The sequence below is a fragment of the Xenopus tropicalis genome, chromosome 2, assembly GCF_000004195.4.
Source record: "Xenopus tropicalis strain Nigerian chromosome 2, UCB_Xtro_10.0, whole genome shotgun sequence".
Classification (NCBI taxonomy): domain Eukaryota; kingdom Metazoa; phylum Chordata; class Amphibia; order Anura; family Pipidae; genus Xenopus; species Xenopus tropicalis.
In genome coordinates, this window is record NC_030678.2 from 164,690,212 (window position 1) to 164,707,739 (window position 17,528).

At 41.2% G+C, this 17,528-nt stretch overlaps 1 protein-coding gene across 2 annotated transcripts; it reads left to right on the top strand.

Moving 5' to 3' along the window:
* Positions 1-98: 98 nt before the first annotated feature.
* Positions 99-17,492, top strand: cep57 (centrosomal protein 57kDa). 2 transcript variants are annotated; one of them, XM_002935576.5, is made up of 11 exons: positions 99-360; positions 2,781-2,943; positions 4,448-4,627; positions 7,827-7,948; positions 8,185-8,301; positions 10,460-10,537; positions 11,139-11,240; positions 11,352-11,432; positions 12,608-12,834; positions 14,217-14,361; positions 14,944-17,492. In XM_002935576.5, the coding sequence occupies exons 1-11, from the start codon at positions 328-330 to the stop codon at positions 15,151-15,153; spliced, it is 1,458 nt and encodes a 485-aa protein (XP_002935622.1). In that variant the 5' UTR covers positions 99-327; the 3' UTR covers positions 15,154-17,492. The 2 variants fall into 2 exon arrangements, with proteins under 2 accessions (XP_002935622.1, XP_004912156.1); XM_004912099.4 differs by lacking the exon at positions 8,185-8,301.
* The last annotated feature ends 36 nt before the right edge of the window (positions 17,493-17,528 follow it).

Genomic DNA, 17,528 nt, shown 5'->3' on the forward strand with positions numbered 1-17,528 from the left:
ACCTCTTCAAATAACTTCGGATAATATAGATCACATGAAACTATTGCACAAACTGCGCCATATGAATAAAACATATATACTAAACAAACGCGCCAAATTCCCTACTCTCTTGTATTGCGGTGATTATAATCCGCACGCTGCGTATGATTGGTCCGTTGAGTTGGGAACCCGCACCAATAGTGTAAGCGCCTCCCACAAACTTGCTGGCCCCGCCTAGTAGCTGGAAAGATGTCGGGGCAAGTGTAGGTGTGTGAGAGTAATAGAAACGTAGCAATGGGGCTGACTGTGTAACCCTGCAGAGTCGGTGGCTTCCTGTACCGGAGAAATATGGCGGCTTCTGCTGCGTATCCAAGGAAAACGGTGAGAGGAAGGGCTGGGGGATGGTTGGCTTGACAGTAATGCCATGTAGATTCTATACACAACTGCCTGGCTGTTTATATTCTCTGCACTGGGGGTTCAGACTCTTGGCAGGTATCAGCTGGCTGGCAGACATGGAGGAGAACTGATACATACAACTTTATGTCACAGGTTGTTGAGGAGCCAATCAGGAACCAATCTATTGGATCTAGTGATCTCTAATGACCCAGAACGTATAGCAAATGTGCAAGTGGTTGAACCCCTGGGTAATAGTGACCATAATGTTTGAGTAATTTGATGTTTGGTGCAGGAAACTAATTTACACGGGGGCAACAAAGACAATGAATTTTAGAAAAGCAAATTTTAGCTCCTTAAGGAACAGTAACACCAAAAAATGAAAGAGCTTTAAAGTAATAAAAATATAATGCACTGTTGCCCTGCACTGGTAAAACTGGTGTGTTTGCTACAGTAACACTACTATAGTTTATATAATAAGCTGCTGTGTAGCCATGGGGGCAGCCAATCAAGCTGGAAAAAAGGCACAGGTTACATAGCAGATAACAGATAAGCTCTGTAGAATACAATAGTGTTTTATCTGTTATCTGCTATGTGCCTGTGCCTTTTCTCCTTTGAATGGCTGCCCCCATGGCTACATAGCAGCTTATTTATATAAATTATAGTAGGGTTTCTGTAGCAAACACCCCAGCTGTACCAGTGCAGGAATGGCTGCCCCCGGGGCTACATAGCAGCTTATTTATATAAATTATAGTAGACTTTCTGAAGTAAACACACAACTTTTACCAGTGCAGGGCAGCAGCACATTATATTTTAGTTACTTTTATACACTTTCATTTTTTGGTGTTACTGTTCCTTTAAAGGAACAGTAACACCAAAATATTCAAATGTATCAAAGAAATTCCAATATAATGTACTGCTGCCCTGCACTGGTACAGCTGGGGTGTTTGCTACAGAAACCCTACTATAATTTATATAAATAAGCTGCTGTGTAGCCATGGGGGCAGCCATTCAAAGGAGAAAAGGCACATAGCCGATAACCGATAAAACACTATTGTATTCTACAGAGCTTATCTGTTATCTGCTATGTAACCTGTGCCTTTTCTCCTTTTTTCCAGCTTGAATGGCTGCCCCCAGGGCTACACAGCAGCTTATTATATAAACTATAGTAGCATTACTGTAGCAAACACACAACTTTTACCAGTGAAGGGCAACAGTACATTATATTTCTTTTACTTTAAAACACTTTAATTTTTTTGTGTTACTGTTCCTTTAAGGGCAGCGCTTCAGGGCATAGATTGGGGCATTATGTTTTCTGATAAAAACACAGAGCAGAAATGGTTGTCATTTAAAATTTATCTTAAATCATTACTGTTCTCAATTTATTCCATTAACAAGTGAATGTAGAAGTGTTAAGAATCACCCTATGTGGCTTAACTCTGAGGTAAAGAGGTTAATAGGGAAAAAAGGAAAGCTTTTAAGAAATATAAAATGATGAAATCGTATGAAACCAAGTTTCGTACAATATTTGGTGCGTGTATGGCGACTTGGCAAGGCAACCGATATCACAAAAGGCTGCGGATATCGGTCGTCTCGCGGATCGACCAGGTTAAAAGATTTTAATCGGGCGCTATTGAAGGTGTCTGAGCAAAATCTACCTTCAGGGCTGAATCGGCAGAAGGAAGTAGAATTCCTATTGTTTCTACCTCCTTATCTGACAATTCAGCCCTGAACGTCTGTGGAGGGTGGGAACGATCTTTGAAATTGCTACGTGTATGGCCAGCTTAAGTCAGAGGGGACAGTAGCTGCATTAAATGAATATAAACGCTATAACAAGTGTTGTAAAACTGCAACCTGAAAGGCAAAGATAGAAAATGAGGAGCGCATCACGGCCGAGGCCAAAACTAACCCCAAAAAGTTTAAGTATATTAATAGTAAAAAGAGGCAGGTCGAAAGTATGGCCCCATTGACTTATAGTAACAACATTGTTACAGCGGATATAGAGAAGGCAAATTAGAGAGGCTTCAGATGGAATTTTTTGCCTTCCTCTGGATCAACTAGCAGTTAGGCAGGCTATATATAGGTATTAAGGTTGAACTTTTTGGACGTATGTCTTTTTTTAACCTAACTTACTATGTTACTATGAAATACATTTTTCAATTGCAGTGACACTTACGAAGTAAACATTGCCCTCTCCTGAACTGCATGGAGTAAAGATTGGGAAGGGATACTGTATGGCCAGGAGACAGGCAGGGCTGCACAATATCATAGGCAGTAGGTGTATTAAACAATGATCCTGACTAAAGTCACAAGGGCTTTTCCGTGGCAGAGTCCAGTCTTTGTCTTACCTCTTGTGTTCTGGGCACATACAATACTAACTGTTCTTTGTGTTTATTTTTGTTTTATAGCTGCACAATCCTTCAGTGGGGAATTCTAAAGGACAATCTAGAATTGATTCACAGTCAGCGAGCTCATATGTGGCCTTCCCCAGTGGAAAACCATTCATTAACTCAGAACTGCTCCATTCCCCCGGCAAACCAGTGCTGGCCTATCCTGAAAGCAACAGCAGAGGTGAAGTACTAATCTAGCAGTGTTATAACCTATACTCTTAATTGCTGCATTTTGTACTTCCTCTAAGCATTATGTAGATTTTTGTTTGGGAAAGAACAGACTATTTTGGAAATGTGACCTGCTGCTCATTGTATCCTATTAGCAGAATCGTTGTCTGAGACGAATAGTGAGAGGCAGTGTATAAGCACATCTGTATGAAATAATTGTCACATACAGGGGTGCACTCTGTCATTGGCGATCAAAGCCATAATAGAGCTTAATAGAGCTTTTCCAGCAGAATCCTGCATTGTTATCCATTTTTCAAAAGCACCAACAGATCTTTTTATATTTAATTTTGAAATTTCACATGGGGCTAGCCATATTCTTCATTTCCCAGGGTGCTACAGCCATGTGACCTGTGCGCTGATAAACTTCAGTCACACTTTACTGCTGCGCTGCAAGTTGGAGTGATATCCCCCCCCTCCCAGCAGAACAATGGGAAGGGAGCAAGATAGCAGCTCCCAGTAGGTATCAGAATAGCACTCAATAGTAAGAAATCCAAGTCCGGCTTGGGACTCCTTCAGTTACATGGGAGTAGCAGAAACAATAGGTTAGCTGAAAGCAGTTCTAATGTGTAGCGCTGGCTCCTTCTGAAAGCTCAGACTAAGGCACAATGCACTGAGATGGCGCCTATGGACCAATATTACAGCTACAAATACATTTGTTGGTCCAAGAATAAAATTTTAAATAGCGGAGTGAATTATTTGCTATGTAAACAGTGTCATTTAGAAATAGAAAGTCGTAGTACCCCATAGAAATCATGACTGTATCTCTTTAAGTATACACAATTGGCATCAGACTAACTAATGAAATCATACTTGGGGTAGCTGTTGGTATGATGCCAGTGGTTTGGTGTTCCCGTGCTTTTGAAAAAATAACATGAAACCATGGGATAATGAATAGCAGCAATTAATTATTCACACACTGTACCTTTAATGTAACGGCTATAGTGTATCATCACACCGGCTTCTTCTGCATTTGTTCATTTTTATTGGTCTTCAGAAACATTTTATGTATCTTCAGTAAAATCTAAAAATGTAATTTTAATTACTAGATAAAAGTTTAAAGGGGAAATAACCTGGTATAATCTTTTGTTACAGTGGAGAGGCAATTTGGTATTGGTTTTTATTTTGTTTTCTTTGAAGGTTTTGAATTATTTAGTTATTTTTTGTTTTGTAGCTCTCTGGCTTGTAAGTTGAACTGTTATCTGGTTGCTATACCATTTGGCCACTTTTTAGATGGGCGTATTAGCTGCCTCTCATGGTTATTATCCTACTGGTTATCTGAGTTTGCTTGTCCTGGCATTTACATTAGCACAGTTAACACTTGGTTCTTGAGCACAATTGTCCAGGAGAAATTTGTGGGTATAATGGTGACTTAATGTGGGTATATATAAGCCTCACACTATAATATTGTGTTATTTTTAGCATTAAATGTGCTCTATCTATGTCTCCTCCCCCTACAGCTATTTTTTCTGCTTTAAAGAACCTTCAAGAAAAAATCCATAAACTGGAGCTTGAGCGATTAAATGCTGAACAGAGCATGAAGCGCCTCTCGGATGAGACCCTGGAGCATAAGGAACGACTAGACCTACGGCTCCATTCTAGAGACCGGCTAAAGGAGGATATGTCCAAGCAGAATAAAGGTTAATTATTAATGACTCTTTAGTATCATGCCTGCTGATTTCCTCTTAGATGACATGACACAGACAGACAGTCACCAGCTTGACTACTATTACAGGGGTTCTTCACCTTTAAATAAACTTTAGAATATTGCAGAGGGTGCTATTCTGAGACAATTTGCAACTCATCTTCATTTTTTTTTTTTATTAATTATGGTGTTTGAATTATTTAGCTTTGTTCAGCAGCTTTCCAGTTTGGAATTATAGCAGGCATCTGGTTGCTAGATCCAAATTATCCTAGCAACCAGACATTGGTTTGAGTGAGGCATTGGAATATGAGTAGAAGAGGCCTGAACAGAAATATAAGTAATACAGGTATGGGATCTGTTATCCATAAACCATCTGGTCATCTCCCATAGACTTCATTATAAGCAAATCATTTGAATGTTTAAAAATGATTCCCTTTTCTCTGTAATAATAAAACAGTACCTGTACTTGATCCCAACTAAGATATAATTACCCCTTATTGGGGCAGAACAACCCTATTGGGTTTATTTAATGGTTAAACGATTCCCTTTTCTCTGTAATAATAAAACAGTACCTGTACTTGATCCCAACTAAGATACAATTACCCCTTATTGGGGGCAGAACAGCCCTATTGGGTTTATTTAATGGTTAAATGATTCCCTTTTCTCTGTAATAATAAAACAGTACCTGTACTTGATCCCAACTAAGATATACAGTGGTGTGAAAAACTATTTGCCCCCTTCCTGATTTCTTATTCTTTTGCATGTTTGTCACACTTAAATGTTTCTGCTCATCAAAAACCGTTTACTTTTAGTCAAAGATAACATAATTGAACACAAAATGCAGTTTTTAAATGAAGGTTTACGTTATTAATGGAGAAAAAAAACTTCAAATCTACATGGCCCTGTGTGAAAAAGTGATTGCTTAACTGTGGTTTATCACACCTGAGTTCAATTTCTGTAGTCACCCCCAGGCCTGATTACTGCCACACCTGTTTCAATCAAGAAATCACTTAAATAGGAGCTACCTGACACAGAGAAGTAGACCAAAAGCACCTCAAAAGCTAGACATCATGCCAAGATCCAAAGAAATTGAGGAACAAATGAGAACAAAAGTTATTGAGATCTATCAGTCTGGTAAAGGTTATAAAGCCATTTCTAAAGCTTTGGGACTCCAGCGAACCACAATGAGAGCCATTATCCACAAATGGCAAAAACATGGAACAGTGGTGAACCTTCCCAGGAGTGGCCGGCCGACCAAAATTACCCCAAGAGCGCAGAGACAACTCATCCGAGAGGCCACAAAAGACCCCAGGACAACATCTAAAGAACTGCAGGCCTCACTTGCCTCAATTAAGGTCAGTGTTCGAGACTCCACCATAAGAAAGAGACTGGGCAAAAACGGCCTGCATGGCAGATTTCCAAGGCGCAAACCACTTTTAAGCAAAAAGAACATTAAGGCTCGTCTCAATTTTGCTAAAAAACATCTCAATGATTGCCAAGACTTTTGGGAAAATACCTTGTGGACCGACGAGACAAAAGTTGAACTTTTTGGAAGGTGCGTGTCCCGTTACATCTGGCGTAAAAGTAACACAGCATTTCAGAAAAAGAACATCATACCAACAGTAAAATATGGTGGTGGTAGTGTGATGGTCTGGGGTTGTTTTGCTGCTTCAGGACCTGGAAGGCTTGCTGTGATAGATGGAACCATGAATTCTACTGTCTACCAAAAAATCCTGAAGGAGAATGTCCGGCCATCTGTTCGTCAACTCAAGCTGAAGCGATCTTGGGTGCTGCAGCAGGACAATGACCCAAAACACACCAGCAAATCCACCTCTGAATGGCTGAAGAAAAACAAAATGAAGACTTTGGAGTGGCCTAGTCAAAGTCCTGACCTGAATCCTATTGAGATGTTGTGGCATGACCTTAAAAAGGCAGTTCATGCTAGAAAACCCTCAAATAAAGCTGAATTACAACAATTCTGCAAAGATGAGTGGGCCAAAATTCCTCCAGAGCGCTGTAAAAGACTTGTTGCAAGTTATCGCAAACGCTTGATTGCAGTTATTGCTGCTAAGGGTGGCCCAACCAGTTATTAGGTTCAGGGGGCAATTACTTTTTCACACAGGGCCATGTAGGTTTGGATTTTTTTTCTCCCTAAATAATAAAAACCCTCATTTAAAAACTGCACTTTGTGTTTACTTGTGTTATCTTTGACTAATAGTTAAATGTGTTTGATGATCAGAAACATTTTGTGTGACAAACATGCAAAAGAATAAGAAATCAGGAAGGGGGCAAATAGTTTTTCACACCACTGTAATTACCCCTTATTGGGGGCAGAACAGCCCTATTGGGTTTATTTAATGGTTAAATGATTCCCTTTTCTCTGTAATAATAAAACAGTACCTGTACTTGATCCCAACTAAGATATAATTACCCCTTATTGGGGGCAGAACAGTCCTATTGGGTTTATTTAATGGTTAAATCCCTTTTCTCTGTAATAATAAAACAGTACCTGTACTTGATCCCAACTAAGATATAATTACCCCTTATTGGGGGCAGAACAGCCCTATTGGGTTTATTTAATGGTTAAATGATTCCCTTTTCTCTGTAATAATAAAACAGTACCTGTACTTGATCCCCAACTAAGATGATTATTATTATTATTATTAACATTTATTTATAAAGCGCCAACATATCCCGCAGCGCTGTACAATAAGTGGGTTTCATACATTGGACATACAGAGTAACATATAAAGCAATCAATAACCGATACAAGAGGTGAAGAGGGCCCTGCTCAAAAGAGCTTACAATCTACAAGCTACAACTAAGATATAATTACCCCTTATTGGTGACAAAACAATCCTATTGGGTTTATTAAATGTTCAAATTATTATTTTTTAGTAGACTTGGAGATCCAAGTTCCGGAAAGATCCTTCATCTGGAAATCCCCAGGTCCTGAGCATTGTGGATAATAGATCCCATACCTGTATAAAGGAGCAATAAAATGATTGCCTCACAGAGCAATCGTTTTTGGCTGCTGGGGTCAGTGACCCCCAATTGAAAGCTAGAAAGAGGAAGAAGGCAAAACTGTAAAAAAAAACAAAACAAAAAAAAACTTATTGAAATGAGTGCTAGCATGAGAGCTAAATAAAACCTGTCTACCATACCATTTTTATGCACTCTCTTTTTCTTTTTAGACTTGTGTGGCCAGTTGTCTGCTGCAGAGACTCGTTGCCACCTTTTAGAGAAGCAACTTGAATACATGAGAAACATGGTGAAAAATGCAGAAAGCGAGAGAACGTCTGTGCTGGAGAAGCAGGTATGGTCCCTTTTAATCATGTCCTCTCTAGCTGTAGCTTAATATGTATGTATGTATGTGTATCTTTATTTATAAAGCGATACTTATGTATGCAGCGCTGTACAGTAGATTAGTTCCTATATCCTACTTAAAATGCCTGCATATTTACAAACACAGCTGCTAATCTGTACGAGTGCTGTTGCTCATAGCAACCAATCAGCATTTTTCAGTCTACTGCAAGTTTTGTTCCGTTAAAGGTATCCATTGAAGGCAACCGAGTTCTAGAAAAACTGAATATCCAAGCCAGATTAGAGAAGCTGGATATGCTTGAGCAGGAATACCTGAAACTCACTACAATGCAAGTTCTAGCAGAGGTCAGTAGCAGCTTCCTTTATATTCAAGCATCTACAGAAACATTACTGGTAAAGGCTACCTCACCAAAATATTCTGCCGTGTAAATGTCCAGTCTGTCTAAAGCTAGCTCATAACAGCAGACTGTTAGTACACGTATAGCAGGGGTCCCCAACCTTTCTTACTCGTGAGCCACATTCAAATGTAAAATGACTTGGGGAGCAACACAAGCACCATAAAAGTTCATGGAGGTGTGATTGGCTATTAGGGGCCTCTATGCATACTATCAGCTTACAGGGGGCTTTATTTGGTAGGAAATCTTGTTTTATCCAACGAAAACTTGCCCCCAAGTCAGGAATTCAAAAATAACTCCCTGGTTTGGGGGCACTGAGAGCAACACCCAAGGGGTTGGGGAGCAACATGTTGCCCCTGAGCCACTGGTTGGGGATCACAGGGGAACTTCATCAGCATCAGTTGTTGATGCTGCTGTGCATGTTTCCATGTAGAAGAGCTTTTTGCAAACTAAGATAATAACAGCCTTGATTAGCTTCTCTTATAGAGCATCATATATGTTCTGCACTGTATAAGTACTTTGGAAAACAAGCCTCCTGTACTTAACAATCTTTGCCAGAATTTGGGGGAGGCTAAGCATAATACATAGCATGTTTTAGGCACTGAAGCAGTGTCCTGTTGTATGAACAGTGCTGTTTACGTGCGTATATGCACTTATTTTTGTATAACTGGAATTAAAATATTATGTTTTCACATTAATTGTCCTACTTAAGTCTATTATTGCCTTTGTAGAAGCTATTAGAACCAAAGAAATAGGGAAAACGTTATATGTTCACCTGCTATTATTTTATTTGGTATATACAGGTATGGGACTTGTTATCCAGAATGCTCGGGACCTGATGAGGGATCTTTGTCATTTGGATCTCCATACCTTAAGTCTGCTAAAAAAAAATATTTTAAACATGAATTAAACCCAACAGGAGTGTTCTGCCTCCAATAAGTATTAATGATGTCTTAGTTAGGATAAGGTACAAGGTACTGATTTATTTTTATAGAAAAAAAAGAAAATAATTTTTTCATTTGAATTTTGATTAAAATGGAGGCTATAGAAGATATGGCCTTCCTGTAATTCAGAGCTTTCTGGATAACGGGTTTCCAAATAACAGATCCCATACCTGTATATCAAATTTACACACATTTAAAGGGATACTGTTATGATTTTTATGGTATGATTTTTATTTCTAAATGACACTGTTACATAGCAAATAATTCCCTCTGCCATTTAAAATTGTATTCTTGAACCAACAAATGTATTTGTAGCTGTAATATTGGTGTGTAGGCGCCATATCAGTGCATTGTGTCTGAGTCTGAGCTTTCAGCCAGCGCTACACATTAGAACTGCATTCAGCTACCAGGGGTCGGGAACCTTTTTGGCTGAGAGAGCCATAAACACCACATATTTTAAAATGTAATTCCGTGAGAGCCATACAATACGTTTGGCTGTGGGGCAAGGTAGGGTGGGTGCCAAGGATGCCGGATGCGATGCGGAGGAGGGCGTGGCCTGCGCTCGGCAGATAGAAGACGCGTTTTAAGGCTTAGAACACGTGTTCTATCCGCTGGGCGCAGGGGCAAGGTAGGGTGGGTGCCAAGGATGCCGGATGCGATGCGGAGAAGGGCGTAGCCTGCGCTCGGCGGATAGAAGACGTGTTCTATCCGCCAAGCGCAGGTCACGCCCCCCATAATTTTTTTTTATTAAAGATTTGGCAGAGAGCCAGATGCAGCCATCAAAAGAGCCACATCTGGCTCCCGAGCCATAGGTTCCCTACCCCTGAGCTAACCTATTGTTTCTCCTACTCCTATGATACCTACTGGGAGCTGCTATCTTGCTCCCTTCCCATTGTTCTGCTGATCGGCTGCTGGGGGGGTGGGGGGGGGAATATCACTCCAACTTGCAGCGCAGCAGTAAAGTGTGACTGAAGTTTATCAGAGCACAGGTCACAGGGCTGTGGCACTCTGGGAAATGAAGAATATGGCTAGCCCCATGGGAAAAACAGATTACAACGCAGGATTCTGCTGGAGAAGCTCTAATAACTGATAGGTTTTTTTAAAATACATGTTTTCCTATGACCGTATTCCTTAAAGTCACATGACACCATTTTGCTTTTTTAGAAAAAAATCAGTGAAATCGAACAGAAACTGAGAGAGGAGGAGCATCAGCGCAAACTTGTGCAGGAAAAAGCAGCCCAGGTAATAATACTGTTTGCTCTTCAGCTTGCGATCCTGTCTGAAACTTGGTGATCTCATTACTGTATGTTGTTGTTATAGTATAAAGGCAACTGTATATGGAATGTGTAAATTTAAGTAGCTCAAGGGTAAGCCAAATGATGTAAAATCACTCTGCTCTTTTGCCTGCAATAGCTATATATGTGTAGTGCAAGTGACTGCCATACTTCCAATCGTCAGTTACCTGATTATAGGTGGACAAGCACAGCAGGCAGTGGGGGGATTTGGTACCAAAATCAGGTTTTTTATGCTATTGCCTTAACAACATTAATGTGATTGCAATAAGAAAGCTTATCAAAACAGTGAATGGAACTTGTTTCAAAACAATACTAATAAATAATAAATATTTAGTTGCCTAACAGTGCATTAATAAGTTGGTAATATGAAATACAAATGATTAGATGATTAATACATACCATGCCATTTGCAATGGAACTTGGCATAACCGGACCAGTTTTGTCATAAGTTACTCTCAGCACATTCTACAGGGAGGTGCCTAATTTAGTTTATTTCCGTTTTTGTATAAATAAATACATTTTTATCTAAAATATTTTCTTTCCTCCAGCTCCAAACAGGGTTGGAAACCAACAGAATTTTGCTCCGTTCCTTAACACCTCCATCAAAACAAGTGAAGGCAAAAAACATAAAGTCACTGCAGCTGGAAAAGGTATTTGGTCCTTCCGTGCTGCTAGTATTCTTTGTGGGCCTACCTAGAGTTTGGTTCTAGTGCACCCTCTTTGCTCTTTATTTATATGCTGTGTTCTTTCTTCTATTCCAGAAACCCACCTTTTCCAGTGTTTCACACTTACAGCCCCACTATCGCCTGAGCTTAGGAGATGTGCCCTTTGTTGCTGGAAAGGTAGGTATTAAAACCTTAGTCTTAATTTTTTCGATAAATTTTCTTTTAGGGAATCCATTTCCTATTTGATGCCCTTTTACATGTGCTTACGTAACCCAAGCTACCTTTTAAGAGAGCTGTACATTTGACAATGGTTACTCAGCAAGGCTGAAACTGGACACACTGAGTGGCAATAAATGTGGTACTGAGGGTTGGACGTTTTCTGGCCAATGTGGTGGAGGGCCGATAATGGAAGCCAGTTTTGACTACCCCCTTTTTTTACACTGCACCCACTTCAAACCACACCCATGTTATCACAAGAGCTTTTAAAACCATACCCACAATAATGGTGGTTGCGCAGCTAAAACACAAATAGTTTGTACTTACTGCAGGGATATCACTTATCACTCATACGTGAAAGAAGATTAATATGTCATATTAAGCCACACTCTTAGCCACTCCTCCCCTGTGGGTACCACAGAAAGGCACATAATTACACACCTAGGGATCCCATGACAACTATTTCCAGATGCTAATAAACTCCCAGAACAAAGCCCTGCCAGATTCATCTCTGACGAGCAGCATAGGGCAGGCAGGGTATGGCACACACAGGCAGGGTAGGGCAGGCAGAGTATGGCACACACAGGCAGGGTAGGGCAGGCAGAATATGGCACACACAGGCAGGGTAGGGCAGGCAGAATATGGCACACACAGGCAGGATAGAGCAGGGAGGGTATGGCACACAGGCAGGGTAGGGCTGGCAGAGTATGGCACACACAGGCAGGATAGAGCAGGGAGGGTATGGCACACACAGGCAGGGTAGGGCAGGCAGTGTATGGCACACACAGGCAGGGTAGGGCAGGCAGAGTATGGCACACACAGGCAGCATAGGGCAGGCAGAGTATCACACACACAGGCAGCTTAGGGCAGGCAGAGTATGGCACACAGAGGCAGGATAGAGCAGGGCAGGAAGAGTAGGTGATGCGACAGGGAAACCTGCAACTGGTCATGACCACTTCAACAAATAAACAGTTTGTACTGTACAGTGACACAATGCTAGCACTGCTCCTACATTCTGTGGGCCAGATGCTGGCAGTTGGACAGTGCCGCACTAGATTATAGAGCTCTCTATAAGCATATAGAATGTGTCTATTGTCTTTTTGCACATGTGTTTATTTTGATATTTTTGGTTCTAGTCCACAGGCACTAGCTATTCCGTGAGAGCCAATGTCCAGCATGTCTTGCACCTGATGAAGCAACATAATAAACTCTTGTGCAATGACCGAGTTGTGAGCGATCAGCCTGTTGAAAGGAAAGAGAGTGCAGTAAGGTGGACACCAGACCCAGTTTTATCTTCTCGCTCTTACCAAGACCTTTCAGAGGTTTTGCTCACACTGGAGGATGAGTTTGGGCAGATGAGTTTGTAAGTTGTTTCAGAGCTTCAATATTGAACTTTAAGCACATCATCTGCATTATGATGAATCCCTTTCCTCAGTTTAAATGGTTAATTTAAAAAAGGCTAGAGCCCTTGCAGGGGGAATATGCTCGTCTGTGCTTGGCAAAAGAGGATTCTGATAACCAGAATCCATGGGACCCACAGGGCTCTCTGGGAGATGGGCCCTTTGTAGTGAGTTTGTAAAAGGTTTGTGAGGTTAATGACATGATGCTGGATCTGTTGAGGTAGCTCAGAACTTGCACAGCAATCATCCCTGTTATCATAAAAGCTTGGTTAGACACTTTGCTAAAAAAAAAAAAAAAAAAAAATCGTGCATTTGCATGAGCAGCATATTGGCCAAATATTGGGCAGATCTCTTATCAGACAGGTGAGAAAATCCCCTTGGGTGAGGACCACATCAGCATACTGGTGAGATCCTCTCCCAACAGGAAGAGACCTAGATGCAAGTCCCTAAAATTTCCTGCCAAGACTTGCAGAGTCCCTTAAAGGAGAATGAAAGGTAAAGTAAGCTTTATCAGAAAGCTCGCAGAAACGCTGCACTGAGTCCTCTTTTAAAAAAAAAACAGGATTTCTTGTCTCCTTTTTTGTAAACCTGTTCTTAGGGTATCTGACTTCCTCTCTTAGAAAAATCCTTCATTCCTGGGGCCGAAGTCTGCACACTTCTCTCTCACCCTTCAAACTGTGCTGTAATCTGAGCTACCAGCAGCTAGAGCTGCAGCACGAAAGCTACTGAGACCAAGCTAAAATGTCAGCTGATAATTATTAGTAATGTTTGTTCAAAATAAAATCTTATTTAAAAAAAAAATGGCAGCTGCTATCTTAAACAAACAGATGGAGCTTCTAGGGCTGTTTACTCAGGTATGGTAAAGCTTTCTGCAGAATAAATATAGTGTTCTAGGTGGCAATATTGTGTCTGATCTATAGGCACTAAAATGCCTTTCCTTCTCCAGTGATGCCCACTGTGCTTTAATATGACCTTGATGTTTAAACTGCCCAATAGACAAACCAGATTAGTAAGAGATGAAAGAAATATCCCAAAAGGACAAGAGAGAAGCAGTGCAACAATGCCCAGCTTATCTATTCTTGCCTAAAAAGAAAGAAGAGGTATCTAGATGGGTGGTCCCAAGCTCAGATCTCCTCTCCCACTATAGGCCTCTCTATAGGCTAGACATCCAAGGCTCCAGCATCTGGAGACGCTGTAAGAGCCAAGATTAGTTAAAGCTGGATGAGGTAAAAGTGCTTTTTGATTGGTTGTGTTCTGGAGGGTGAAGTCTGTGGCATTGGGATGTAAGATAAATTTATTTCAGGGCAACTGACATAATAGTTAATTCAAACAATGTGTCTTCTAGTGACCACCAAGAACTGGTAAAACAAATCCAAGAGGCGCACTCAGATCACTTAAAGGAGGATCTAGAAAGAGAGCTGGAAGCTCTTGTGAAAAGGATGGAGGCAAAAGCAGACCAAATCACTAAAGTACGGAAACATCATGCAATGGTGAGTCTCCAAAAAACTTTCTGAGCAGGATTGAATGGGGTGTCAGTGGGGCCTTTAATAACTTTATAAATGAGAAGAAACATGGCAGTCAGTACATTTGCCTTTGTGTGCTGTTGGATGCCTTGAAAGCAACTTACAGGCTTTACACCTGCCATATATTAAAGGAGAAGGAGAGGTACAATCACTGGGGGGTGCCAAATGTTGTAATCACTTACCTGGTACCCCAGGCCGGTGCTCCTGTTGGCAGAGTGAAAAAGCTGGCTTTCTTTGTTACAGTTCAGCTTTTCACTCTTGTGAAAGTGGCGCTAAAGAATGAGAAGGAATAGGATCGCTTACTCGCAGGTACCCCGGGCTGGTGCAGTTTTCTGCAACATTGAAACTGGCCTTTCCTGTTTTCATCAGATTGCCACAATGTAGAAAATTAATATAAAACAAATCTGATTGGTTACTGTGGGTAACTGCACTGGTGCGACTGAGTGAATCTGCTCCAGTGTCTCTTATATTGTAGACCTTCATACATTTATTTGGTATTATATGATTCTAATGTGTTTGTTCTTGTTAAAACGTTTTTTCTCTTTCCAGCTTGGAAAATTATTTGGGCAAGCCAAGGTTAAAAAGAAAGCGACTACCGAGGAACATGCAAAAGAGAGAAAGCACTTTAGGGATGGGAAGGAGGCCCACGTGAGCAAAGACAAACCTGGGGAAAGGAGCAGGAAGAGCCTGCAGCTGCTGAGGGACATGCAGACCTTGCAGACTTCCCTCCAGAAGGAGGACATTAGCTGGGACTGCTAAATAGTCCCTCACTCACACTGTGAGATATGTCTCAGGGAAAGTGTCTGCATTGCCTCTCTCCTTCCTTCTCTTGTCCTGCCTCGCTGCCCACAACATACACAGCTTGCCCTTTCTGTGCTCTCTGCATTGGTGAGAGGGTGCAAGGGCATCGGGGGTCCATCACCAAAGCCCACCTGAAAGTGCCTGCAGATCCTTGCTTTGCAACCAGTATCCCATGGCAACCGCTAAAGGGAAACAATAATTAGCTACCTTAATTTTCTACCTTTACTACTTTTAATTTACTACCTTAAAGTAACACCTCAGGCTGTAACCCTTTGCTCCCCAGTTCTTCTGCATTACAGCATTCTAATTTGCCCCTGGTCTGTTCTCTATTGGAGGCCTCCCGTTATCATTCCAGAATGCATTGATGGTGCTACAGGTTTTTACCTCAAGAAAGTGAATCTGCAAAACTCAATGCAGCAAATGCAACTTCAGACTGAACACAACAGGAGGAAAATATCATTGTATTATAATAATGGATTTCTTCCTCCTCCTCTCCAGTGCCTTTCTCTATATTAGTTATGGTTATCATGGCCATGCAACATTTTCAGCACATATTGGGGAATTGTGCAGTTGCTGCCAGACAGGAAGTTGGGGTGGGAACCCTCATATGTACTTCCTGTGAGCTGCACTGTGCCCTATAAGAGAGGAAGTATTGTCCATATATATTTCAAGGCGCTGGCCCTTATGTTGGCCATACACTAGCTGACAGCATGCTGTTCAACTGATCAGGACACAGTTCCTGTACAGCTCCTAATTTGTATCCATCCAGTTGGGCTGAGACTCCATTTCTTTCCCTACCGATGCACCATTCACTCATAAATATGGTGCACCGACTGATTCCATTTTTAAGTGATATCCTTAGTACATGAGTATCAGTTGGAATTGTGGGCCATGTATTTACCAAAATCAGTTTTATTTGTATATGTATGGCCAGCTGTTTTCAACATACTGGGGAACACAAAGGCCTGCACACATTCCCATAGGCTACTGCCTGACAGGGCTGACAATCAGGTGGCCTGCTGGCCCTGGCCTGAGAGGCACTGCATCAGGGTAGGGGCAGACACACAGACTATGCAGAATCTACTACCCATAGTTTATTGGGTGAAATGTCTAGGTTATAGACAGTGTTTGCCCTGCTTGGCCTTGGCTGTGTTTTTGGTTGGATGAAAGCTGCACTCCAGCTTTCATCATCCCTACCATTGGGGTGTAGTGTTCCACTGCCTAATGTCTGCTGGTCTCATAAAGGCACTCTACAGGTTCCGCACCTGTATGTAGTCCTTGCCTTTTACTCACACCCCCGACTGCCTTAATATTTACATGGGTGTCCTTCCCGCAAAACAAATGTGCATTACTTCATAAATCTCACTGGATTGGACTTTTAGTGATTGGTTTGCACTGAGTGCACCCAGCACCACTACTGATTAATTATTGCAGGCACTGACATTTTTCTTTTTTGACTCTGACACCCAATGAGCACAAGTGTATATTTCGGAACGTTGAATTAGAGACACTTGTGGTGCTTTGGGGGGGGGGGGGGAAACAGGCCGACACAATTCGAAACAATTATTTGTGTGTCACAGACCCCAATATCTTCTGCACAATTTACATTCTTTCCTTCATGTGAGCTAAGGAATATACAAATCAACTGACCAATATGATTGTATTATTATTTTTACAGCAGGGTTTATTTTCCCTTAAGTAAGGAAAGGAGCCTCGCTGCACCCATGGCATTGTGGGACACTTAGTATTTGTAATGCATTTACCTAATACGGCAGCTGCTTCCATTTTTCTAAAAGCTGCCAGGTATCTATTAAATTCACATTTGATAAAGAAAAGTTAATATATACTTCTTTTTTTCTCGGTGTACAGGGATATTATAAGAATTATTTACATTTTTAAAGAAAATGATCTTTTCTAGACTTTTTGTAGATCTATTTATTGAGTGTAAAATATTGATATACAGCCATTGACTGTGAGTGCTTGGTTTCTCCATTTTTATCCTGTGATATTGGTCGTGTGGTGTGTTGCTATTGTAAACTACAACTCCCAGTGGTTTAGCATTGTCCAAGTCCCATTGCAGCAGCAGCCGCAGAGCCATAGGCTGCCCATCCTAGGACTAAGGACCCTATTTCTGCATAGAGGCCATCAGGGCACAGGTTGCTTGGCGAAAACTGAGTGAGTACATATGTCTCTTTAATCCTTGGCTTCATGCTTATTGCACTTATTGGGTTGTAGCTCTGTGCATGTACCTGTGACTCTTGCTTTGCACTATATAAATAAAGACAATATATCATGCATACAGTCAGTGATCTGTATTTATATGTTTCTTCCCT

Coding starts and splice junctions, on each gene's coding strand:
- cep57 (XM_002935576.5), top strand. CDS start 328: ATGGCGGCTTCTGCTGCGTATCCAAGGAAAACG. Junction 361..2,780: donor CTGCGTATCCAAGGAAAACG/GTGAGAGGAAGG, acceptor TTTGTTTTATAG/CTGCACAATCCTTCAGTGGG. Junction 11,433..12,607: donor TGCCCTTTGTTGCTGGAAAG/GTAGGTATTAAA, acceptor TTTTGGTTCTAG/TCCACAGGCACTAGCTATTC.